The sequence below is a fragment of the Perognathus longimembris genome, chromosome 28 (genome assembly GCF_023159225.1).
Source record: "Perognathus longimembris pacificus isolate PPM17 chromosome 28, ASM2315922v1, whole genome shotgun sequence".
NCBI lineage: Eukaryota > Metazoa > Chordata > Mammalia > Rodentia > Heteromyidae > Perognathus > Perognathus longimembris.
Genome location: NC_063188.1, coordinates 82,956,683 through 82,982,762, shown reverse-complemented (window position 1 = coordinate 82,982,762; position 26,080 = coordinate 82,956,683). Strand labels below are relative to the sequence as shown.

Below are 26,080 nucleotides of genomic sequence, written 5' to 3'. Positions count from 1 at the left end.
TGCCAATATTCATAGAGGTAAAGTGCCTTGATAAAGCCATAGAAGTTATAACAGTCTACTTACTCCAGCGTGCAGACTCACCATTATCTAAATATATGGTCTAGGAAATGACAGTGAGGATACTGAACACAAACATACTGAAGCTCCAACATTAGTTTCTTTTTTTGCCAGTCTAGGGGCTTGGACTCAGGGCCTGAGCACTGTCCCTGGCTTTTTTTTGCTCAAGGCTAGCACTCTACCACTTGAGCCACAGCACTACTGCTTTTTTATATATGTGGTCCTGAGGAATTGAACCCAGGGCTTCATGTATACGAGGCAAGCACTCTACCAGTAGGCCATATTCCCAGCCCCCTCCAACATTAATTTCTCTAAACATATCTATTATTATAGGGTATCAGTTTCACTGAAGCCTGCCTAGCTCACATGATGAGTGGATGCAGTTGAAAGACCACTCTTCTTTTACTTTCTTACTCCTCTTCCAGTTTGTGTTCTTTTATGCACATTTTCGAAAATGGGAAAATATGGAGAAATTGTGGTTATATCTTCAAACTATGAACCTGCCAGTTTTCTAGTTAGACCCACTCTAAAATGTAATTCGTTAACATGAGATTTTAAAAGGGGCATTCAGAGCCAGTTTTGATGAGTACTCCAACTCCTCAAATTCTTGATGAAGGTAGGTGGGATCAAAATCAGAAAATGCTGTTTGAGAATCTTGACTTTGCCTATAAGTTATCCACAGATATCAACATGCTGATGCTGTCCAACCTTCCTTACAACCTATAAGTTATGTGTCTTCCATTAAATATTGAGCTTTCTTTCCAATGTCCATAGAATTTTCTAGGTTTCACAGGGACCATCGCTTTTTAGAGGTCCAAGTATCACTTTTTTGTACTTTGAGAAAGCTCCCTATTTCAAGCTTTAGTAGAGGATGAGTTCATAGGAAGTCTCAAGGAAGTGGTATGCGTTGTATCAGGTAATTACCTTAGGGAAATAAATGTTAAAAGTAGCATCTAGACTCACATTTTTCATTGCTGCAGCTAGGTCCTTCTCTAAAGTACATACCATCCTTGGTAGTGTTCTTTCTAAGAAAAAGCCCAGTTTCATCTTTCTGCAGGTGGAAACTACTCAACTCTTACTGTTTAGGTTTCACAAAAACACAAGTATCACTAAGCTTCCATATGTTTATGGAAAAAGGGATCTGTGGCATTGAACTTCATAGTCTGAAGCTGATTTTAAGAATTAAATTAAGCTAGATATGAGGATACATACCTGTAGTCACTGAAGCAGGAGGATTGTAAGTTTAAGTACAAAAAAGAACAATGTTCCAGAAAAAGAATATCAACACAATAGTAGCATTAAATCATATAATGTGACAGGTTCCTGTTTTCACTTGCACTTTGGACAGTGAATAGCACATTTATTTATTTTTATTGTCAAACTGATATACAGAGCGGTTACAGTTTCATACGTTATGCATTGGATACATTTCTTGTACTGTTTGTTACCTCCTCCCTCATTCTCCCCTCACATTTAAATCTTTGTCTTAGCTGATTCAAGGTCAGTACCAACCCCACGGTAGTGATAAGGCTGACTATTCTCCACTGAGCTTCTAGTATCTTCTAGGCCCTCACTTCCATTATATTAGCTCTTACAAAAACCTTAAGGATAAAAAAAGGTCTAAAGATCAAGTTCAAGTAACCTTCCAGTTGAGTAAGAAGCACTAAGCTCGAATTCAGATCAAAATCTTTCCACTGTTTTATGCTCACTCTTAGTGTGCCAGATTCCATTATCATGACCTATAGACTCCAGGAAGCTTCCTTATAGCTTGTGCTTGACCTAGTTCTCTCTGATGGCTCTTAAGGATCATCTCTTGTCCTTTATTCTGTTTCTACATTCAATATTGATGACCATTTTGCTCATTCATGGCCTAGAAGCCCAAAAGAGCCATGTTACTAACTATAATAATCAGTGTAGTGGATGCTTTCATGATGAAAAGGAAGTTGTAACTGGAAGAGGTCATATTAAGGAAAATAGGAAGATATTTACTTTAATATTACAAATAAGATTGTTAATAGATGATATAGTAAAAATAATTCCACTTATTTAAAAATATAATAATTCTCATTATTCTTTCCATTTCTAGAAGGAAATAAAGAATTCTAGCATGATAGTCTACCGGGGTCACAATATATATTGTCTATGTGACACCTGCACTGACTCATGAAAACTCTAGCTTTCATAATCTAATATAGTGCATTCTTTTCTATAAATGACACTGAAATGACTACAGTGAACAAGTTTTATGAATGTTGTTAATTTGATATGGCTATATTTAAGATATTTTATCTGATCTGTGCAGTGAATAGAAGTGAATCCCATTGTTTTTAAAAGATGAATTTTAAGTGGCATCAACTAAGTACATTTAGAACACTTTCTGTTAGTTATTTTCTTTTGGATGGTAAGAGAAGCAACTGGGTCAGAATGCCTATTAGATTCATTCATAATGTGCACTAGAAACTAAAATGTTCCAACATTAAGTTTGTTTTATGAATGAGTTTTGTTAAGGTATGATGAGTTACTGTTGAATTTTGCAGTGCCAAGTCTTAGAGAGGAAGATGAGAATACTCGGTTTCTCTCTGCTTTCTTTGGGTTCCTCCAGATCATAATGTGGACCGAGTACAGGGTTTGAAGAGAGAAGCACCACCAGAGATAGAGTTGCTTTCAAGGATAAATTGACATCGTTATGCATTCTCACTTTCTCCTTTTTAATTCTTTCTAAATGAAACTAGAGACTATAGATGTGCACCACACATTTGTTTTTAGAGTAGTCTGGTAAAGATTTATTTAAAATAACACAAGCTTTTATGATAGTAATAGCCCAGAAAGCAAATTTTCCCAGTATTGGTTCTGTTCTGCTCATCACCATTATTCTAGGTTTCTATGCCAACAACTGAAACCAAAAGACTTTCATAATGTGTGTATCCTGGAATACTAAGTAAATTTTGTTGTTGCCAAGAAATGAACTTGATCAAGTAAATTTTGTTGTTGCCAAGAAATGAACTGGATCAAGTATAAGGCAGATGGTGTGCTTTTTGTTACTTTGTCCTTTTCCCTCTTTTTTTTAGGTCTGAGACTGGGACTTGAACTTGGTACCTGACACTTTCACTCATTGGTTAACCCATTTGTCTTAATGCTTACCAGACAAAACTGTTTCAACTTAAAATATTAAATTTTAAGCTTCTTTAATACCTTTCCTATACTGCTTATGTAAGATACTTCTTTTGTCCAAAAGAAAGTTATAGTTCACTCTCACAACCTCTTGGAAGGAAACTCAAGAGAGCCAAGGTGTTAAACCCTTATAGGGATGTTGCTTGACCTGTCTTTGTCTCCTTTTAATTCTCTGAATTCATCATTTCTGACTACATGCTATAATTTTGCCCTCCTTCTGCAATGTGGTTATAGATGTTTTACTTCATTTGAATTTCCCAGTTATAAGTAGGGTTTGAAAAAATGTGTAGGCTAAAACATTTACTTATTTTCAGTTTGATCTATCAAACATCCATATAAAGATATATGGAAGTAGCTTATAAAAGTAGGCATTAGAAACATAAATTTTTCCACTCCTTTCTTTGGAATGACTTCATTTGCTGCTTGTAGGCTACTAGAGATCCTAAGGATACAAAATTACCCTTAATTCCTTATACTAATATGGGGATTGCTTGCTTAACAAGCATAAGGCCTTGAGTACTACACACACACACACACACCACATACAACACACATACACACACACACGCACACACATGCACAGTAACTGTACTGCTTAGGAGCTAGTCACCCTTAGCCATTTCCTTTTAAAGGTAACTTTCTTTTTCTTACACTTTCAGGAATAAATCTCAGACAGCCCAACAATGTCCAACAGGCTCAAGTATTTTTTTCTTCTATGTATTTTCTCCAAAATATTAGTAAAATAGACATGACACAAAACTTAGCATCTTAACCATTTTTAGGTATATGATTCAGTGTCATTAAGTTCATTCACATAGTTGTACAAACATCACTGCTGTCTATCCACAGAACATCCTCTTTGTTGTGATCAAGACCCCAGCAGCTTCCTTTTTATCCCTTTCATTCCTTTTATTGCTGGTCTTGGGGCCTGAACTCAGGGTCTAGGCGCTGTTTCTGAGCCTCTTTGTACAATACCACTTGAGCCACGGTGCCTCTTCCAGCTTTTTCTCAGTATTTCATTGGAGATAAAAGTCTCATGGACTTTTCTGCCCATACTGGCTTTGAACCATTACCTCAGATCTCAGTCTCCCATGTAGCTAGGATTACAGGTGTGAGCCACCAGTGCCTGGCTTCATTCATTTTTAAATTTGCTTTCATTTCAATTTTTTTCCTTTGTAGTACTGGGGATTGAATCTAGGGCCTCACAAATATGGGTAAGCCTCTACTTCTTGAGCCACATCCCAAGCCCATACAGGAATTATTTCTAGGAATGGAGGCATGACCCAAGTAGTAGCGCACTAACCATGAGCAGAAAACGAACTATTTCTAGCTACTCATTGAATAGTCCTGTAGTCACCATCTTGCCTTGGCATGGCTTTCGCTAGCCTCATAGAAAGTGAGTTAGGTGAAACACAAAGAATTCCTCTCATACTTAGGCTGTGGAACTTTGCAATCACATTTATTAGTGAAGCCATGACGTTTGGCTAAATGGCAAAAAGAACCTTGTGAATAGAATGAAACATTCCATAAGCAGTCTCCTCAAGAGAAATCACTCTAATTTCCACAGTAACCTAACTAATGAAGTTTCTCACCTCTCAGTTTGTAATGTAATTACTCAGTGGTGAGTAAAACTTCCTCCTTCCTTGCTTTCTGCTTCCTTACTACTTTTCCCTCTGTAATCTCTATCCTTGCCACAGAGCACATATCTACTACTACAGCCAAAAGGTTCTATTATTTATCTTATCTATTATTTATCTTTCAGACTTTTGCAGTTTGCTCCTAATACTTGAAACTTCTAAACCAATACCTGGTCCCTTCTGATACTTCCTGAAGAAGGGAAGTTCAGACCCAGCCTGAAAGTCTTCTGTCATTAAGCCATCTTACACTTAACAGCATTGGTGCTTCACTGTTGCTTTTTCATTTCAAGGTCAAATTCAAAGGAAAAAAAAACTTTTGAAAACTCAGTAGGCCTCAGAGTTTTAATAAGTAACAGTAATTTGCTACTTTAGAGATGAGAAAATGTTTTAAGAAGGGCTGTTTGGTTCATAGTCTTATAAAAACAAGAAAGTCAGGCATGTAACCCTTATTAGGCCAGGCATGGTAGCTTATACCTATAGTTTAGACTACTTGGGGATGAAGATAGGGAAAATCATTGTTCAAAGCCAGTATGAGCACAAAGCCAGTGAGATCCACCAACTCATTCAACAAGTTAGGTATGATGGCACATGTCTGTGGTGTTATCTGTGTGGGAGACATAAATAAAGGGATCTTAGTCCAGGCCGTTTCCAAACAAAACCTAAGACCTTACCTGAAAAGCAAAGTGGGTGTCTTATATGGTAGAGAGCCTGCCTGGCAAGATAAGGCCCTGAGAGGGGAGAATCATTAATCAGTATCCATATAGAACTTGAAACTGAAAGAGTGACTTTTGATCAGTCCCAAAATGTTTTTATAGTACTCTGTTTTTTCTTTTGCTTTATGTTAGAATTTCATGCATCCAATGGAATCAGAAAATTTGAGTGTTAATTACTATTCAGTATAGTGAACAGCTTGCTCCTGAAGGCTGTGGAAGTCTTTCTCATTTTGGAACACTCATGTCATCTTTTCCAAACAAAGAGAATGATGGCTGAACTCATCCATTTCCTTTCATTTTCATGACTTTAATTTGTCATGTTCAAATGATACATAGTGAACTGCAAGCTGACATTTAATTTTGTGTTTCCCAAAGTACCCAGTGGTCTAGTTTCCATAGCCATATCCAGCAGAGAAATATCCCTGAAAAAAATCAAGCTTCAGTACAATAGGAGGAAATCACTCTGGTTTATACCTGTTGACGAGCAGCAGGTGATAACGTAGATACTAACTGGAATACAGACATGGGTACAAGTGCTAATCTATATAATTATTTGAGAATCTACCAGTGGACTAATACTAAACACCCATGTCTTTTTCCAATTTTTTTTCCTGGGAGCCATGCACCCAGGCCACTTCCTCCCCTTTTTTTGCTTCAGATATTTTTCAAATAGTGTCTTGCATTTATTTCTGGGAAAGCCCCCATTGCAGTTTTTCTATATATACTTCCAGTGTAGCTGGCATAAGAGATGTTTCTACCATACCCAGCTACTTGTTGAGGTAGGGTCTAACTAATTCTTTCCCTCAGAGTGGCCTTGAACTGTGATCCTCATAAGCTCTGTATCCAATTTAGCCAGGATTATAGGAATAGGCCATTGAATCTAAATACAAAATGAAGGTTATTTTTAACAAAGAAAAATATTCTAATATTCAAATGCTAGGAAAATTGTACTGTAGTCTAATAGGCCCATGGCTTCTCTCTTTCTCACTCTATGACATCATCATATCCATCATCATCATGCTGGAGCTATCATTCAAATGATTTCCTTCAGTAGAGGAGCAGGACTTTGCTCTTTCACAGATACACAATGTGGATGCACTCAGTCAACAGCCTAGCTTGAAAGCTCTGCTTTGCCCTTGGTCTTTTCAACCTCCAGTGACATACTTTATCACTACACTATCAAGAAGGGTCCAGACTGAGTGCAGTCCATGATGCACTTGGAGTTTTAGCTAGATGTGCAAGAGATTTTATTTCTCTTTTCAACTGAGTGTTGTGGGATGATGTACCTACTTATCCAGAAGGATATAAATGAGGCTGTCTTCCTGAACAGCAGATGGGAAATAAATATTCTGCTTATCACAGGTCCTTTTTTATTCTGCACTTTCTCAGACTTTAACAAGTGCTAGCCAGAATACACTTTCTCAGACTTCAACAAGTGCTAGCCAGAATGTGAAGAAATAATTCCTTGGGAAATATTTCCTGAGTGTTTCCTAAACAACATCAATCTTAAAAATGCTTTGCAGGAGAGAAAGTTTAGTTCTAAAATAAATTTTGGAAGTACTCTATGTTCTGGCCCTGAGAGTCAAGATGCTCATTAGCAAATTAGGAGTCCTGTGAGGTCTGGCAATAAAAATAAAGGACTGTTTAACTATAAACTAAGATTTCCCAGATATATCACCATGGATCCATTTTCCTACAATGTCTAAAGATCAGAGTGAGAAATGCTAATGTAAGGAAATGGTTTTAGAGATCAGCATTTTCTAAAATACCTTGTCTTCTATTATTTTCTGTTCCCATCAGAATCTTACATATAGTACTTTCTAGTGGATTTGATAGTAATGTTTATTTCTGATCATTATGGATAAGGTTTGTAGTGGTCTTCACTGCAAAGGAAGGAGGAGAGTTGGCGAAAGGGAAGGAGGGAGGACAGAGGGAGGAAGGAAGAAAGAGAGGGAGGAGGAAAGAAGGAAGGATATATTAGTGAAGGAAATGGGCGTGATCATTTCTAGGTTGTTTGTTTCAGGGTTTTTGAAACAGGGTCATGTTTTATATTACAGTGTATGTTATACAGTTGCCTCAAATTTGAAATTGTTTCCTTGCCTCAATCTCCTGGGATTGTAGGCATGCACCACTATACCTGTCTTCCTTCAGTATATTTGTGTGTGTGTGTGCGTGTGTGTGTGTGTGTGTGTGTGAACATACTGGTACTGGGATGCAAACTCAGGGCCTCATAATCTCACTTAGCTTTTTCACTCAAATCTGAGGTTCTCCCACTTGAGCCATACCTCTGCTTCTGGATTTTTCTGGTTAATTGGAGATAAGGGTCTTGGAGATAAGGGTCTCTGGGATTTATGTGCCTGGGCTGGCTTTGAACTGCTATCCTCTGGATCTTACCCTCTTGAGAAGCTAGGATTACAGGCATGAATCACTGGTGCCTGACCCTTTTGTATTTTTTTTTTTTTTTGGCCAGTCCTGGGCCTTGGACTCAGGGCCTGAGCACTGTCCCTGGCTTCTTCCCGCTCAAGGCTAGCACTCTGCCACTTGAGCCACAGCGCCGCTTCTGGCCGTTTTCTGTATATGTGGTGCTGGGGAATCGAACCTAGGGCCTCGTGTATCCGAGGCAGGCACTCTTGCCACTAGGCTATATCCCCAGCCCCCCTTTTGCATTTTTTTAAGTTTAAAGAACATAAAGATTAAACAGAAAGTGTTTTTAATTTTTTCATTTTGTTCATTATGCTACAGAATTGACTTACTAATAAAGGGAAACTGAGGTGTTTTGTCCATATTCCTCATTCGATGTTATCACCCTTGAGAATGTCAAATTCTTAGTATTCCCATGCTCTCCTGCCCTTAGGCTAAGCCAATTCCTAGGGGAAAAGAAATCCCTTAGGCACAATAGACAGGCTTAAGTGCTTCAGTTGCTTAAAGTGAACAGCTATCAGAAGCCTAGGATTACTGTACTATAGCTCCTTGTTTTTTTTTAATATTCAGAACTTAGATTTTATTTTATTGCATTTATCTCACATTTTTATTATCTTTAGTTGTACAAGGGAGTTGTGCAACTCTTTTTTATCTGATTTAGGCAGTGATTTATTTGGTGGCCCAAAAGTACATGCAACAAAAAAAGAGATAAATTGATCAAAGCATTTTTGTGCCTGTCCTAAAGATTGAAATTAGGGCCTGGACTGTCATGAAACTTTTTGCTCTAGGCTAGTGGTCAAACACTTAAGCCATAGCCCTATTTATGGCTTTTTTGGATAGATAATTGTGGATAATAGTTAATTGGACTTTCCTGCTCCTCCTACCTTTCAACCACTATCCTCAGATCTCATCTTCCTGAGTAGCTAGGATTACAGGCATGAGCTCCCAGCACCCAGTGATCAAAACATTTTTTTAATTTGGATATTCTCAGGAAACTGAAAAGATAGCCCACATATTTGTAAATTGCCTCACATCCAGAATATATAAATAACTCTTAAAACTTAATAGTAAAAAGCAAAACAATCCAATTAAAAATAGGCAAAAACTGGGCACCAGTAACTTATACCTATAACCCTAGCTACTCAGGAAGGTGAAATTTGTGATTTGAAGCCAGCCTTCGCAGAAAAGTCCATCAGATTCTTATCTTCAATTAACCACCACCAAACCAGAAGTAGGGGTGTGGTTCAAGTAGTAAAATACCGTCCTTAAGCAAAAAAGCTCAAGCACAATGCCCAGGCCTTGAGTTCAAGTCCCAGGACTGCCCCCCCCCCAAATTAGACAACAGACTCAAACACTTCTCCAAAGTAGATATACAAATGACCCTTAAAGGATATGAAAATATTATCACCATCATTAGTTTTTAAGTAAATACCACAATTAGGAGATAGGCTTAGTGGCTTAGTCATGTAGTTTCAGCTACTCATAAGGTTGGCACAAGAGGATCGATCACTTGAGTCCAGAGTTTGAGGTCAGCCTGGACAGTATGGTGAGATCTCTCTCCCTCAAAAAAAAGTGATAGTGCATGTTTGTAATCCTAAATCCTATCACTAGGAATGCAGAGGCAAGAGACCCACAAAGTTTGAGTCCAGGATAAGCTACATAACATGACCTTGCTTCTACCACAAAAAAGAGAAAGAATAACAAAAAAGAAAGAAAATCAATATATTATGCCACTTTATACCCTTCAAGATGACTATAATAAAAAAAGATAGTAAATAATTAATAACAAGTGTTTTAATAGGGCAGACCAATATTAGAACCTCATATATTACTGGTGAGAATGTAAAATATCCACTCATCCATTTTGGAAAAAAGATTGGTAATTCTCCAAAATGGGGTGGAGAAGAATCGAGAGTGACTATTTAATGAATAAGGGATTTTTTTCCCTTGAGCTAATGAACATTTTTCTAAAAGTGTATAGTTGCACACTTCAAATATACCAAAAACCATTGTAGTGTAACTTTTTAAATTTTTAAATTTTTTATTTTTTAATTATTATTGCAAATGTAATATACAGAATGGTTACGATTATATAAGTGAGGTATGAAGTGTAGCTTCAGATAGATGCATTATAGGATATGGGAATGATATTATCAATGGGACTGTTAGCTATGTGCTTTCAAGAATGTAACATTTTCATCTTTTGCCTAACTTCCTTTTCTTCCCTAGTTAATGGCATTTGTGAAAGTCAGAAAATATATACTTTTTGCCTGTCCTCAGGCTTGAACTCAGGACCTGGGTCCTGCCCCTGAGCTTCTTCTCCTCAAGGCTAGCACTATACCACTTGAGCTACAGTGTCCCTTCTGGCTTTTTCTGAGTAGTTTGTTGGAGATAAGAGTCTCAGACTTTCTTGCCTGAGATGGCTTTGAACTGTGATACTCAGATCTCAGCCTTTTGAGTAGCTAGGATTATAGACATGAGCCACCAGCACCTGGCTCCAAAAAAATGTTTCTTAAACAGTGACTGCCACTGGTGTTTAATTACCCAAGAACCAGGAAGATTTATGTCGTTTCTATCTTAATTGTTTTATACACACACACACACACAAACACACACACACACACACACACACACACACACACACACGAATCCCATGGGAAAGACCATAACCATTCATTTTAAATTATTCATTCTTGAAGCTAGATCATACCTGAATATAGTGGCTCCTTTTTTGGAAATAGGATTGCATGACTCAGATACCCACTGTATTAGCTAGAAGCTATTCAGCCTTGAGAGAGGCTGTGACTATGATGAAATGTCAGTTCATAAGCAAACATGCAAGAACCAAGCCCTTGAAATTATGTAAGATGTTATAGATTACGTTTTGTACTCATAAACAAGGAACAGAGACATAAAAATGCAAACCATAACCTTGTGCAAATATAATAACAAAACAAGATGTGGATGAGTTTCCCAGGGAAACAGGAAATGGGTGGGCAGAGGAAAAGGAAGACTTAGGATGGAACTCTGGGAGATTCAGAGATTCAGTGGATTGGAGAGGGAAAAGGCTCACAGAAGTAGGTGGAGATTTGGGAGGAGTACAGTCTGATGGGATGGATCAGATGTAGCCAAGTGCTTCTAGGATGGATACATTGCCTTCAGATCTAGCTATAGGGGCTCATTGGTGACCATAGAGGAAAAAGGTCCCTGTGGGTTTTCACGAAGAAACAAGTCACATTTCAGGAAATAAAATATTTGAAGAAAACAGAGGCATCATTTGACTATGAGATGGAATAATGCAGGCCTGGGAGCATTGCTGTGTGATAGAGCACAAGCTTAACATGCACAGTACTCTGTTTTTGATCTCCAGCACCAAAAGGAAAAAAATGGAACACAAAAAGAATAATTGAAAAATATGGATGTCTTCAATGGTCCCACAGATATTATGTAGTAGAAATTATATATGCTTTTGTTTTGGGCAGTAATGGAGTTTGAACTCAGGGCCTCATATTTGAGAGGCAGGCACACTACTACCACTTAAGTCCAGGGCTGGTCTCTCACAGACACACACCACTATGCCTGGCCTGATTGAGATGAGGTCTTGCTAACTCTTTTTAATGCTGGCCTCTAACTGAAATCTGTCCATCTTGGCCTCCTAAACATCTGGGATTACTGGTGTGAACCATCGTGCCTTACTTATTTTGAAGAGGTCTTAGTTGCCTACAGTCAGAAAGGGGAAGAAAATAATTAGTTGAATTTTAAAACAGTACAATACTGCCATCCTATTTATTGAATGGGTCTCATTTTACATGATTTCATTATTCAGAGGATTGTTATGAATTATAGAAAAGAAATCATTAAAAGATTTCCCTCACTGGAGATGTAACTCAGTGATAGAGCATTTATCTAGCATGTATAAGGCCCTGGGTTCAATTGCGTCTCCAAGAAATTTTTTTCTCTCACAAAATAGTAGGGGTACATAAGTCCTAAGGAATTTCTGTTGGAAAGGCATATTCCTAAACCAATCCAGAAGCTAGTTTGAAGATGATTAAAAGTATTTTGCAGTTTCTTCATTGACTGCAATAGCAGTCATTTCCTTTTGTTTAACTATAATATAAGAAGTACAGAGATGAAACTCTTCATGTGCCAATCAGTAACTGCTCACTTCCTTATTATAAACTTGGCTTAGTTTATAAGACCAATAATGAAGATGGATATTCATAAACTGTCATCTCCTTTCAGTAAGCTTCTGCTATTATGGACATTGCAGATTAAAGAGGTAGTTTCTCAAAGGTTACTTAAATATTTGGGGCACAATTCCAGGGACATTGTGTTTTATTTAAAATCAGTAATTTCTACTTTGTTGGTCCTTTAGAAGTTAAAGGCCATTTTGGAAAAGTAGTAAATTTCAGAGCATAGGCACAAAATGAACTTACTTTGGAATTTTTATTTGATTTTATTTTTAAAGAGCAGTAACCATTTGGAAGTATTATTCCGCAATTCCTGCCTCACTTGCTCTTAGGCATTTCTTGCCAAGAAGTGGTTTAGGACAGAGAAATTGCTAACTTCTTAGTGAGAAACTATACAGTCCCATTTAGTAGATTGAGAAGGTTCCTGGTCTCAGGCAGTTCTCTTTCAGCCAAGAGACTTCTTCAGGGTCTCCTACCATGTTACTTTAGAGAATTACACATACAAAAGTAGTCAAGAGAAGTGGTCCATAGAGAAATTAAGCCCTTGTTATATACTTGTTAGGAATGAAGAGATATCCTGTAGTTGCCATTTCCCTACATATATACATTTCTCTAGCAGGGTTAGATTTTCTGGGAGATGAGGACAGAGAAGGCAGAAACTGATAAAGATAAAACTAATTAATGAAACCCTCTATTTGCTTGATGCCTTTGCCAACAGGATAAAAGTTTATGCTATGAATGGCCTTTATTATCTTTTTAGAAGAATATTTCATAGTCTTTATACCTAAGGACATTTCCAGGTCAGATTCTTCTCTCTCCTTGAGCCTTTAAGTTCTCCTGGATCCCTTGTGTATTTATGAAGGTTGAATCACCAGACCTCTAGTACTTTGTATAAGCACACTCAAGTTGGCATCATTCTATAAAGAATGTCGTTAGCAATATAGAACACATTTTATATAAATATAGTTATATTTATAGTACTTAACATCTCTAGATGATTGAAAATACTTAGGATTGTTTTAATACAGTATTCTTTTTCAAATTAGATCATTTTTGTTTGAAACTATTTCTTAACTATAAATATACTGTTGAACAGGAAAATACAGATATTTTCCCCCTAAGCTTTCAATTTGAGGATGAATTATAACAAGAACCAGCTGTTCTGAAGGCTGCCCAAGCTATTACTTAACCCCCCCTCTCTCCTCTATAGCTATTTTTGTGCTCAGTGTAAAATGTCTCTGCCCTTTTCTCTCAGAACACATGTTTGCATTTTCCAAAGATGACCATTTTTCCTCACCAGTCTTTCTATAACCTGGGGCTTCTTGCTCTCTATTCTTAATCTTTAGAAACAGAAAAGATACAAGTGAAAGATTTATAAGTTTCACATTTCAGAACTCTCTTTGTTTTAGTTGGGGGTTTATAATGTCACTGAAACAGACCTATCTCCACATTCTATCACCCATGTAGGTGGCAAGAAAATATATCTTATGAGCAAAGACTTTGGGAACAGGAAATTTCTGCTCTACTATTTATTAGCTACTGTCACTGGGCTTCAGGTTCATTTATAAAATGAAAATATTAATAGTGCTTGCCTTCACAGAGTTGGGGGGAGCATTACATGACATAACGCATATGAAGAGCTTTGGATAATGTCAGGCATGGAGAAAGAACTCAATAAATAGTGATAATGGTGGTGATAGTGATAAATGATTTGGAGTCTTAAAACATTGTACTGTGGCATTTCAGCATAGCATTTTCAGATAAGAAATCAGACCATGTGATCTATCAAGGCTATTCAAATTTGCTCTGTGGAAAGGCAACTTCTTTATTACTTAATCAGTGCCATATATTCTTACTCAGTTGCAAGGTGTGGGTATCTAGTGATGTCTTGTGAACCTGCTTTGATGGTCAGAAGGGTTTTCTTTTAACCTTTTTGAAAAAATGCTTAATACAACTTTGGATACTGTATAGTATGTACAGGAGACTTCCTACAAATATTTATTCACTTACATTTTCTCATGAAAATTATACTAGTAGAAAAGATTTAGACTTTATGAATATTGAGATGTATTTGTTATTTTTATTTTATTTTAGCAGTACTGAGTGTTGAACTCAGAGCCTTGTACTTTGCTAAGCAGGCATTCTCCCACTTGAGACATATCCTCAGTCTTTTTTACTTTAGCTAATTTGGGGTTAGGGTTTCACACTTTTGTTTGAGCAGCCTGGACTGTGATCCTCCCATATATGTTCTCCACACAGCTAGGATGACAAATCCAGTTTTTTGTTATAATAAGTTCTCACTAACTTTTTTGTCCAAGGTGACTTCAAACCATAATTCTCCTAATATCTGCCCCTCTTGAGTAGCTGGGGTTAACAGCATGAGCCAACATGTCCAGCAAGAAGACAGCTGTTATTTTTAAATCTTCAGATGTTTACTTAAGGAAGTTACAATTTAACATTCATCACCATCCCCAACACCCCTTCCCATTCAAACCATGTCCTAGCATTCATTTTGTTAAACTGTCTGTTAATTGTTCAAAGAACTTATTCCATGAAGTTTCACTCTTGCATATACTATACTTTAGCCAACTTGATTGTGTATAAATGGATATGCCCCTTTGTATATTTACATGGGAGGTTGTATTTTGGGAAGAAGACAGTTATTTTTAAGGTGTATTTGTCCCTTCGTATCTATAGAGGATTGGTTTCAGGAACCACTATGGAAACAAATATCCAAGGATGTTCACAATATGTCATAGTATTTTCCTATGCATATCCTCTCATATACTTTAATCTCCAGACTGTTTATAGTACCTAGTATAATGTAAATGCTATGAAAATATTTGTTATATCATTTAGCAAATAATGGTGAAACAAAAGTATATACATGTTCATGACAGATAACAGTTAAATATTTTCCATAATCAGTTAGTTAGAACTATGGATACAGAAACTCAAGATACAGAGGGTGGAGTATAAAATGAATTAAATGTATAAATAAGGCCTCAGAAACTACTCTTGGTCTCTTTCTCTAAGGATTCACCCTTGCTTTTTCTTAGCATAATGTGTATCACATAATGAATGTGAAGTATATATGTGTTAGTAAGCCATCCTCATGTTGGAGATGTTAGTACCAAACCATAAAAAACCAAGTTAGGATAACAGAGGGAATTTACTCAAAGGAAATAAGAGAGGTCACAGACTCAACACAAGGCTGCAAGACCACACATGAGAATCTGCAGGGAGCAGAGGAGCTCTAGAAAGTTAGGGGTAGAAGCCATAGTCATGCTGTGTCACAGCTTAGCATATGCTTATCATGATGTCTTGGAAAAAGAAAATCCATATTCTTCTCTCTTCTATCCTTGGGCAAAATCCTCTAGGGTCAAAGTCCTCTGAGTCAAGGTCAGATCACCTGCCCAAAGTTAGGCTGTTTCACTGAGGTAGGCCGGAAGGAGAGGAATCTAAACATTATAACTTCTGTAATGGCCACTGGTACAAGGGACCATCTTTCCTACGTAGATAATACAAAGAGGAGTGGAAACAGTTTCCTAAAAGGAAACCAAAGTATTGTTCAGAAAGAAAATTAGATACTGGACAGGCCAAATTGACATATGCCCTTTGTCCCATCCTGCTAATATTTTGATTCTTGGCATTAGATATAGTCTGTGGTGTTACCTGTCTTTAGCTTCTATAAACGTTAAAACATGATCTGAAATGTTCTCCTTTGCTTCCTGTCCTATATGTGGTCTAAAGACAGTTCTCCATGTCCTCAGTTTGTTCTCATTTAAGTAGGATCATTCTTCCAAAGAGATAAGAACTCAGGAATTAAGAATTTTGTGCAGTTAGTTTACAACATATTGTCTTAGAAGTATTGCTGTTGCATTGATTCACCTTTTACCTTTGTCTCACCGTTTTGTTGTTCTCCTTCCCTTCCCTACTCCAAACAGATACAATACCCAGGGTTCTCAAGGTGGGGGGGGGGGATTGGGGAGGAAGGAAGGTGGAAGAAAAATGAGGGAGGAGGTAACAAGTTTGACAAGAAATGTACTCACTACCTTACGTATGTAACTGTAACTCCTCTGTACATCACCTTAACAATAAAAAAAATAAAAATTAAAAAACTGAAAAAAAGGAAAATCCTGGTGAGAACTTCAGACACCATTGGTATACCAACAGTGACAACAGTGGTGATGATCTCATAGGTTGCCAGGAGCTTCACACTGGATCACTGAGGCCTTTGAAAGACATGGGTAGTGGAGGCTCAGCAGCAATTGCACACCACCCAAAGGAAGCTGGAAAAAAATTATTAACCTGCTGAATTGTATTCGCAGGAGATAATTCAAACAGTGTAATTCCTTAGGAAAATTAACTCACAGTCCAACAAAATGAATACTAGGAAAGTTTACTTGAATGGGGTGGGGGTAAGGCATAAGGCCTAAGGGGAGGGAATGACAAATGAAGAGAAGAAGGAGAAAGACAGTTACAATACTTACTAATGCATATCCTAGGATATTGAGGGGAGGGGCTGGGTTGGGAGGGAAGAGGGAGAGTAATAAAAGGAGTGACATCAATAAAAATAAAGAATTTTGTGGCCTCAGATTTTAGATACTAGAATGAGTTGCCTTATTTGTTCAAATAGCTAGAAATGAATCAAAAGCCATTATTTCCTATAAATTGAAAGTGAATTTATATAGCATTAGGGAAATTTTTACTAATCCTATTAAAATTGGGCCTGTTTTTGTAGCATGTATTTGCTTTCCATCAAAGTGTATGCTTCTGACACAGTGAGGATACTGTTCCTTTGAAAATGGCTTAGTTGGTTGATTGTTGTAGTTTAAAATGTCATGCAAACTTAAATGATTGTCCTTTGTAATTGATTCTCTTTGCTTTTATGTTCCAGGGGAAATCTTATCCATTTCGGGGAGCATTTCCACCTGTGTGGAATCCCATCACATACCTGGATTATAACAATCTGTGGCGGACAATGGATAAAATGGGAATGGAGGTAAAACCCGTGTTCAGTTTGTATAGTCTATTACTGAAATAGCCTTCCAGGGTGCTAGGAACATTTTTCCAGACTCTTTTTATGTATATCATTTCCAATACACCCAACAGCTGCAAAGCTGGTATGATTTCCACTCAACCAATGGAGAAAATGAGCACAAAGAGGTTATATAATTTACCCAAGACTACACAGCAAGGGACCAGCATTCTAACCCCCTCTTGCTGATACTAATGTTCTTGTGTCTTCAATCCTTTGTCATTGAGCATTTATGTGACATATTTGCCAAGTATCTCTACTTAACAGTTATCCATCCATAATGCTACTAGTGAAGGATTTTTTCCTGCCGTAAGATTTGTTTACTTACGCTCAGGCTCTGTAATATCATACTCTCAAACTTGAATTGGGGACCTAAAATGGGCATGAACTTTTAATTATCATCATCATGCTAATTGCAATTACAGATTAAATTTATGATGCTTTTAAATGTACTTTGGTAATTATTGTCTTGGCAATAGCATTAAAGCATGGATTCCAAGGAGCACTCAAGCTCTACGTATAACTCCAAACCAACATACATTGCACCAGAGACTAAAACTAGTTTTCAGAAGTTCTCGTGTAGTGTTTTCAGAGTGGGCTGGTAGTGGTGACAATTACCTTCATGCCTGAGGGTGGCACCTCCTTTCCTTGCAGATCCCAGCTGACGCACCATGGGATGCCCCTCATGCTGAAGAATGGGACAAGATGACTATGAAAGATCTCTTTGATAAAATCTGCTGGACAAAGTATACTTTGCTATTCAGAATTTATTCTTTAATTCTCCTCCTGATCCTTTCCTGTCTTGAGCTACAGTTCTTTTCTTAGTAACTTACATATTAAATAAAGAGGAAATTTTTCTGTCCATAGAAACTTTGAAGGTACTTTCAATACTTTAGAATGAGGATAAGTAAAAAACTTAAGAAAAATGGGTATATGGAATAGAACATCATTTAATGAAAGGGTCATATTATCACTATATAATATAAGCACAATTACCATTTTATATTATATAGAGATTGGCTACAAAAGCAAAAAAATTTAAAGTAATTATATATAGATACAGAATAATAGGGAATTGGAGGGAAGGTAGTCTGTATGAATGAAAAATATATAATGGTTCAGTTAGGATCTATGCTACTAGTTTAGTAACTTACAGTTTATTAATATAGTCATGACTTAATGACAGGTTTCTTACTAAAACTAAGAGGACCACTACATCACTAGGCTATATAATCTTTTTTTAAAGCAGGAATGGGTTTTATTAATACAAAACAAAGACAAAGCAAATCAAAAGTATATTGTCCATGTGGGAGGGTAGACAGGCTCAAGAAGGAGCTCTGCTGAAGGGAAGAAAGGGAAGCATAGATGTGATGAGTGCATTGAATAATGGGAACAGGGCATGTCTTCCTGGTTGAGCTACTTAGACAGGATAAGAGATAGTAAGAGTAGACACTATCTTCCCTGGATGGCCCATAGAGTCAAGGACCCTACCTGTTTTTCTTATTCAGCCCCTGTAATTATTCTACTTTCCTTGTCTGCCCTCAGGGACAAGGGAGACAACAAAGATTAATGGAGTAGTGACATGGTACCTTCCAGGAATGACTGGAGGAACGGGTAGAAGCAGGTTGGGTGAATGATAGTGGGGACTGGTATTTTTCAGGAATGAGCCACTGAGCAGGGTAGGGGAAAGGAAAAGGTAGATATTGTGAAAGGGATTGTACCTTCTAGGAATGACCCACATGATGGACGGGAGGAGAGAAATTTAAGGATCATGTGAAGGGGTGGTATTTGCCTAGAAAGACAGAATGAGAAACAGATTTTTGTGAACACCTGTGATGGCAAGGAAATTGACAGATTTTAGCAACTGAATAGTCAGTGTGCCTGGACTATAGAGATGAGAAGCATATGTGGTTTAAGGGGAAGTTGGAGTACTGTTTGAGGTTATATGCAAGATTTGAAATTTCTTCATTTTAGGCCATTGAAGGATTTTTGTCACATGTAGCCTCCCATGTAGCTGGGATCACAGGAATATGCCACCATGGCTTATTAAATGAGATGGAGGTTACACTTTTTGCCCATGTTGGTCTGTAAATACAATTGTCTCTATCCTACGTAGCTGAGATTATAGACATGACCACCACATGAGGCTTATTGTTGGATGGAATCTCACTAACTTTTAACCTAAGCTGACCTTGAAACCTCTATCCTGATGTCTGCCTCTTGAGTCATTGGGATTACAAGTGTGAAATACTGTGCCCAGCCAAGCAGAAAGTTTTTTCAGTTTTGAACTCAAAAATCATTTCCTATAGTATGTAAGAGGGGGTGTAGTGTGACCAGGTAGAAACTGGTCCAGTATCCTGGACCAGGGCAGAGGCAAAGGAACCAAAGAGGTAAGGACCTTTAAAATAGATTGGAAAAATAACCCTAATGACCACTGACAAGCATATTGGAATGTTAGACAGAAATATGATTAGCATATTTGGAACTAATCCATAATTGGCAATTAGCAATTTGTTGGCATTTTCTACCATGCCAAATCCAATAGGCCATTTAGACCACTCCTAGATGTCATCCATCCATACCATCAGCTTTTCTTGGTTGTATTCCCCCCATTTCCTGGAAGTTACTATTTCCCCACACCATTTATTTGCCTCAAGAATGAACAAATGTGTTCCTTTGGAAATTGAGTTCATGAGATTTTTTTGTTTCAAAAAATACTTTCTGAGTTTGTTTTGTTTTGTTTTGGTGTGAAACCAGGATTTGAACTCTTGATCTGACACTTTGGTTCATTGGCTGATGGTCTACCACCTGAGCTACTTCTGCAGCCCCAACAGAAATACTTTCTAATTGTGAAATATAGCATTATGGAAACATGTACTTCTCTGGTGCTTATATTATTGATGCCTAACTCCCGTTCTTGTTCTGTGAATAGGACTGCTAGGGAGTTTGCTACTCTTTTTGTGAACATCAATGTCACCTCTGAGCCTCATGAGGTTTCTGCTCTGTGGTTCTTGTGGTATGTGAAGCAGTGTGGTGGTACCACTCGGATATTCTCAGTCTCCAATGGAGGCCAGGTATGGTGTGGCTGTTCTGAAACTGACTTTGTGACTGTTCCTTCACCGTGAGCAGTGTCCTTGTAATTGCTTCAGTAGTTCCAGTTATGAATAATGAGCAGTATAAAATATCTCAAAAGTCATGTCTGCAAAAAAGTTCTCATTTCCTCTTTTCATTCCTGAAAAGAAGCTCACAGCTAAATAACGTTTCATTTTGATTTCTTCAAAATGAAGGATAAATTTTACCCTTTTACAATTTAACTCAACCAATACTAAACATGAAAGGGTAGATTGTGAATAAGAAGGAATTTATTTATGATCTTTCCAATAAACTAAAATTCAGAGCAATTCCTGAATAATCTAGGTCAAACTATAAACAATTCTACCAACTTTTTTGAGGAGGGATAAAATTACAAATTAGGTTTGAACAACTAGGGGAACTTCTTTTATAAAGAACTTTGGTGATGTCAGTAACTAGTTATGGTTATAAACGTGTAAAAATTACTGCCTGTCTACTCATGATTGACATACTTAATTGTCAGTGGTGATGTGTGCCTCACACATTTCTAACCATTTAATGAATATTTTACCAAAAGGCTAACAGTATTCTCTGGGTTTTTACCAAATGTTTTGTGTTATGGATTTGTTTTCTTAGACTAAACCAGAACCATTTCCATAGTGAATGTAGCAGAGCTAGAAGATTGCAGTGGGCAGAGCATTCCTGGTCTGATAAGAGTTCAAGGGAGCTATTGTAATTTCTGAAGTAACAAATAGACATTTGGCCTCCACTATAATCCCAGATTTTTTTTCAAAAAGTTATTCCAGAGATTCAGATCCCTGGGACCTCACTTAGTAGTGACTGATAGGGCATGGCTGGTCCTAAGAGCACCATCAGCCTGTTCTCTTTAAGCTGCCCAGCATGGAACTTTAAGAACCCAAGAGGAGTTAGAAGTTACAGTCCCTAGGACAAGCGCATCTCCCCCACTTCCTGCCCACCCTGTTGGTCATCTGAAGCTCATAGACTTCCTATTTCTATTTGGTCAGATCAGCATTGGCATAGGGGGGACATTTTTTTCTTGTCTGTGATTTTTATACACAAATAATAGCTGTTCCTGGTTAGAAGCTGTTCAGAGTATGATAACTGAGGTTCCTTGGTTAGCTCTGCTTCTATGTTGATAATTTTTTTCCCAGTGGTTAAATGTGCTGACATGGAGGTCTGGCTATGATTTTCTGAAGGTTTACTATCAGTGACAAATATTCCACTGTTCTTATTGCTTTCTCTGGCTTTTATAACTTTCCTATGCTGCCTACTTCCTGTAGGAACGGAAATTTGTAGGTGGATCAGGCCAGGTGAGTGAGCGGATAATGGACCTCCTTGGGGACCGAGTGAAGCTAAGCCGTCCTGTTACCTATATTGACCAGTCAGGGGACAACGTCATTGTAGAGACGCTGAATCATGAAGTTTATGAGGTAACTCATTTTAGTCAAAAGGAACTTAGTAGTAAATAGATCTTTTGCTTCTGTAGTTCCTAATCAAATAGAATCTAAGCACTATTCAGATTAATGCACAATCTTCTAAATTAACAGCCTTTGTTGACACCTACCTTATTCTCTTTTGTTGCCTCATTTTGTTTGTTGTTGCTACTCTATGCCATTCATAATGATGAAGACAGGTTTTTGTACCCTCTGCAAAGACTGTAGCTCATTTGAAGTGAGATTTTGCATATGTGTTTTCCAGTGCAAATACGTAATTAGTGCCATCCCTCCGACTTTGACTGCCAAGATCCACTTCAAACCAGAACTTCCACCAGAGAGAAACCAGTTAATTCAGCGTCTTCCAATGGGGGCTATCATTAAGTGCATGATGTATTACAAGGAACCTTTCTGGAAGAGAAAGGGTAAGTTCTCTTACTTGTGTTTAAACTATATTAAATGAAGGAGCCATATTCTTTTAGGAATCTTGATCAGGAAGGATAATGTTTTCACATTGGTAGAGAAATGATCAGGAAACTATTAATTTATTCATAGCCCCTGCCCCCCATGACCCAAAGAGTAATGGCAATAGGAGAGGGAAAAGAAGGCTTGCAATGAGAACCCTATTTGCAGGGTCCCCTTTATCCCTAGTTCCCGGCAGTAATTATTTTTGTCAGAGGCACTGCTTTGAAGTCAAATGTTTTTGGCGTAATTTCATGATTCTCTCAACTTCAGTAATGCCTACTCTCACAGTGTTGGGGAAATTAAATGAGGCAAGGTCTGGAACTTAGTGGGCTCTCCAGATAATGTGGCTGCTATTAATAAGTTTGTACTCACACTCAATAGGATTCCTTTTCACAACATTTTCTAGGCTTGATAAAGGTGATTCTTTCTAACACATCACTTCATTTCTGCCACATATCCTAGCATCCAGAGCCATGTTACCTTTTTTGCCATGTACCATTCATAAATCCTTTACATAAAGATAGTAGAGATGGGCCATTTTCCACATGGAGGAATAGACATCTTTGTATTTTTAGTGTATTTGATAGGGAATAGCTTCTAGGGAGGGTAAAGACAAGTAGTATGAGATTTGCCTCCCTCTTACTAAAATAGCTTATAAACATTGTATATGTACTTGACTGTCTAATGAGGTTGATCTCAATTCCTGGTTCATTTTCTTCTGGTTAAGATTACTGTGGCTGCATGATCATTGAAGATGAAGAAGCTCCGATTTCAATCACCCTGGATGACACCAAACCAGATGGATCACTGCCTGCCATCATGGGGTAAATTAGAACTGGTGTTCTATATTTTCTAAATTGTGTTGATGTAGATACTGGCAAAGTATATTGTTTTGAGATTGATCTCAAGCAACGATAATAATGCAAAATTATGTTTCCATAAATTAATATATTTATAGTGATGTGTTATTACAGGACTACTAAAATTGATACCATTTTGAATAAAACTCATATTTTAAAAGCCCAGTACTAAGATTCACACTTATCCTAGCTACTTGAGAGTCAGAGACAGGAGGATTGCAATTTGAGAGGCAGTGATACAAGGATTGCAGTTTGAGACTGGCGCCCCCCCCCCCGTAAAAAATGTTAGTGAGAACCTAATCTCAAAGAACAAGCCAGATGTGGTAGTTCCCATCTGTAATCTAGCAACATAAGAGGCATAGGTAGGAGGATCATGATCTGAGGGCAGCTGGGGCAAAAAAGCATAATACCTTATCTGAAAAATAACTAAAGCAAAAAGGGCTGGTGCATGGCTCAAGTAATAAAATATTGCATCCCTGAATTCAAACCTCTTACACAAAAGCAGCAGCTACCACAACCTTATACATGTTGAGGATAGGGTAGAAAAAGCAACTAGATAAGCAGTATGGTAGTCAACCTTGCGTATAGGTAGAATGTCTGTAACCATTTTGAAAAGAGAACTACTTTGTCTTATAAAACCTCTTACATATGGGGTTACTGGCTTTAATGTTTTAACCATTCCAAACACTTGCTAAGTATTAAATATAAAGTGTTACCCTGAGATATAAGATGGCTGACCAACTAGGAGGCACAGTTCACTGTTGACCCATCCTAGAATGGAGGGCACAGTTCTTTTTCTTGTCAGTGATATTACACTAGAAGAACACAGACAGTGCAGGGTATGGTTCTATGTACAGAAGTGAATATCTGTGGGGGTAGGAGCTGAGAGGAGAGGGAAAGCTCTCCCCTTGTGTACCACCTGACTACTGGGGACTAGAAACCCAGAGAATGACTTTCAAAAGGAAATGCTAAGGAAGGCCACAACCTTCTAGCTGCCTATCATTTGCTTTAAAAAATACTCTATTCTACCTCCCAATAAAAATAGAACACAGCTTCAGTAGGGTCTAGTGTTTTCCCTTTTCATCCCTAAGAAATGCATGCCTCTTGCCTAAAGGGAAATTAAGGTTATATTCATCTTGTCATTTTAGGAAGATGATAAAAAATGAAGGAACAGACTCATGTCCCAAAGGGCTTAGAAGTACTAGACTTCTTGATAAGTGCAGGTGCTTGCAGTGTCACGACCATGGGAACAGCACAGCCTCCTCTAGCCCCATTGGACAAGTTTGGCACTCATCTTCTGTTGGCCACAGAAAAGCAAGATTCAAGAGAATACCCATGAAACCCAGTTCACTTTACAGGTGGAAGAACATTATAATGACATGTGCTCTTCTGGGGTCACTTTGGCTTTATAACTGGGATATTTGTGGCAGGGTCCTGCCAGATAATAAGGGGATAGTAAGGGGATACCCTAATATGTTTTGTTAGTTTTTTAATTCACAAAATATTCATAGATATTGTGCAACTTTATATGATATTTGAACACATATCTACATTGTAGAGTGGTAAAATCAGAATCATTAGCATATTCATTTCAAATAGTTACTTATTTTGTGTTAGGAACATTTTAAATCCTTTTTATCTATTTTTGTGTGTGTGGCTACTGCAGTTTAAACTCAAAGACTTGCATTCTCACTTGGCTTCTTTACTCAAGGGTGGTGCTCTACCCCTTGAGCCACAGCTTCACGTCTGGCTTTTTGCTAGTTAGAGATGACTCTTGCAGAGTTTTATGCCTAGGTCATTCTATGCCTAGTCTAGCTTTAAACCTCAATCCTCTAATCTCAGGTTTCAGAGTAACTAGGTTACAGATGTGAGCCACAGGTACCTGGTTTCTTTTAGCGATTTTAAAATATACATTATTATCACTATTATTATTATTGTTAACCTAATGTATACTACATCACCAGAATTTAGTCTTGAAATCTAATGAGAACTGCCTTAGGAGAGCATAAAGTATCTCTCCAAAATCATTGAGTTGAACTCAGTTAAGATGAAAGAATACTCTCTGCCTACCCTGTTTTCCCAAAAGCAGAATACAGATTTATAAAGATAGGAGACAAATTCTGCTTTATTGGAAGCACCCTTTTTCAGCTGATATCCCAGATCTCTACAATCCAACTTGACTGCACTAGTGTCTTCCTATACATATCCTTTCCACAGTTTCCCACCTATAGAAACCTAAAACTGCTTTCCTTTGCCTCTGAACTGCATTGTTCTTTATTATATAGACAATATAAGTCAGACTCCTAAACCCCTACCTTGAGTTACTTTTCACCAAAGTGCTTCCCAAATGATGTGTACTGCATGTAATAACAAACCTACTTGTTTTCTTTTATTAATATGTCTTTTGTTATATGTCTTAACTATAAATGTGAGAGTTGAGAAGTTTTCTCTTTCATATCTGTTAACTAGGGGCTTGAACTCAAGGCCTGGGCGCTATGCCTGAGCCTCTTTATGCTCAAGGCTAGCACTCTACAGTTTGACTCACAGCACCACTTCTAGTGTTTTCTGAGTAGTTTATTAAAGATAAGAATTTCATGGACTTTCCTCTCTGGGCTGGCTCAGGATTACAGGCATGAGCCACTAGGTGCGAAGGCAGCTTCTCTCATTTTATCAAGTAATTGCCTCCACCCTGCACTTTGTTCTTGATAATGAAACTCTTGAGTACATATTACCTCAAAGACAGAGGTGATACTTGATCAGCACTATATTTGTAATAACCATCACCTTTTGGACACAGAAAAGGACCTTGACTTAAGAACTGTGAAATGCCTCCAACATAAAGCCAGCATGTTTGATTTCTACAATAAGCCACAAAAGAATGCTGAAGGATATCTGACCATAGTTATCAAAGAGACGATTTCATTCATGAGGAGATTCAGCAGTAATAGTTAATACTTAAATGTCCTTTTTGACAGGATATTTTTTTAAAGCCCCACATA

At 37.6% G+C, this 26,080-nt stretch overlaps 1 protein-coding gene across 1 annotated transcript in view; it reads left to right on the top strand.

Annotated features, from left to right (window-relative positions):
* LOC125343382 (amine oxidase [flavin-containing] A) overlaps positions 1-26,080 on the top strand; it is a 62,537-nt gene that overhangs the window by 27,571 nt on the left and 8,886 nt on the right. Inside the window, exons 4-9 of the mRNA XM_048335775.1 lie at positions 17,090-17,194; positions 17,885-17,976; positions 20,163-20,304; positions 21,604-21,753; positions 22,022-22,181; positions 22,949-23,045. Of these exons, the coding sequence (XP_048191732.1) occupies positions 17,090-17,194; positions 17,885-17,976; positions 20,163-20,304; positions 21,604-21,753; positions 22,022-22,181; positions 22,949-23,045 (746 nt within the window). The remainder of the gene's footprint in view (positions 1-17,089; positions 17,195-17,884; positions 17,977-20,162; positions 20,305-21,603; positions 21,754-22,021; positions 22,182-22,948; positions 23,046-26,080) is intronic.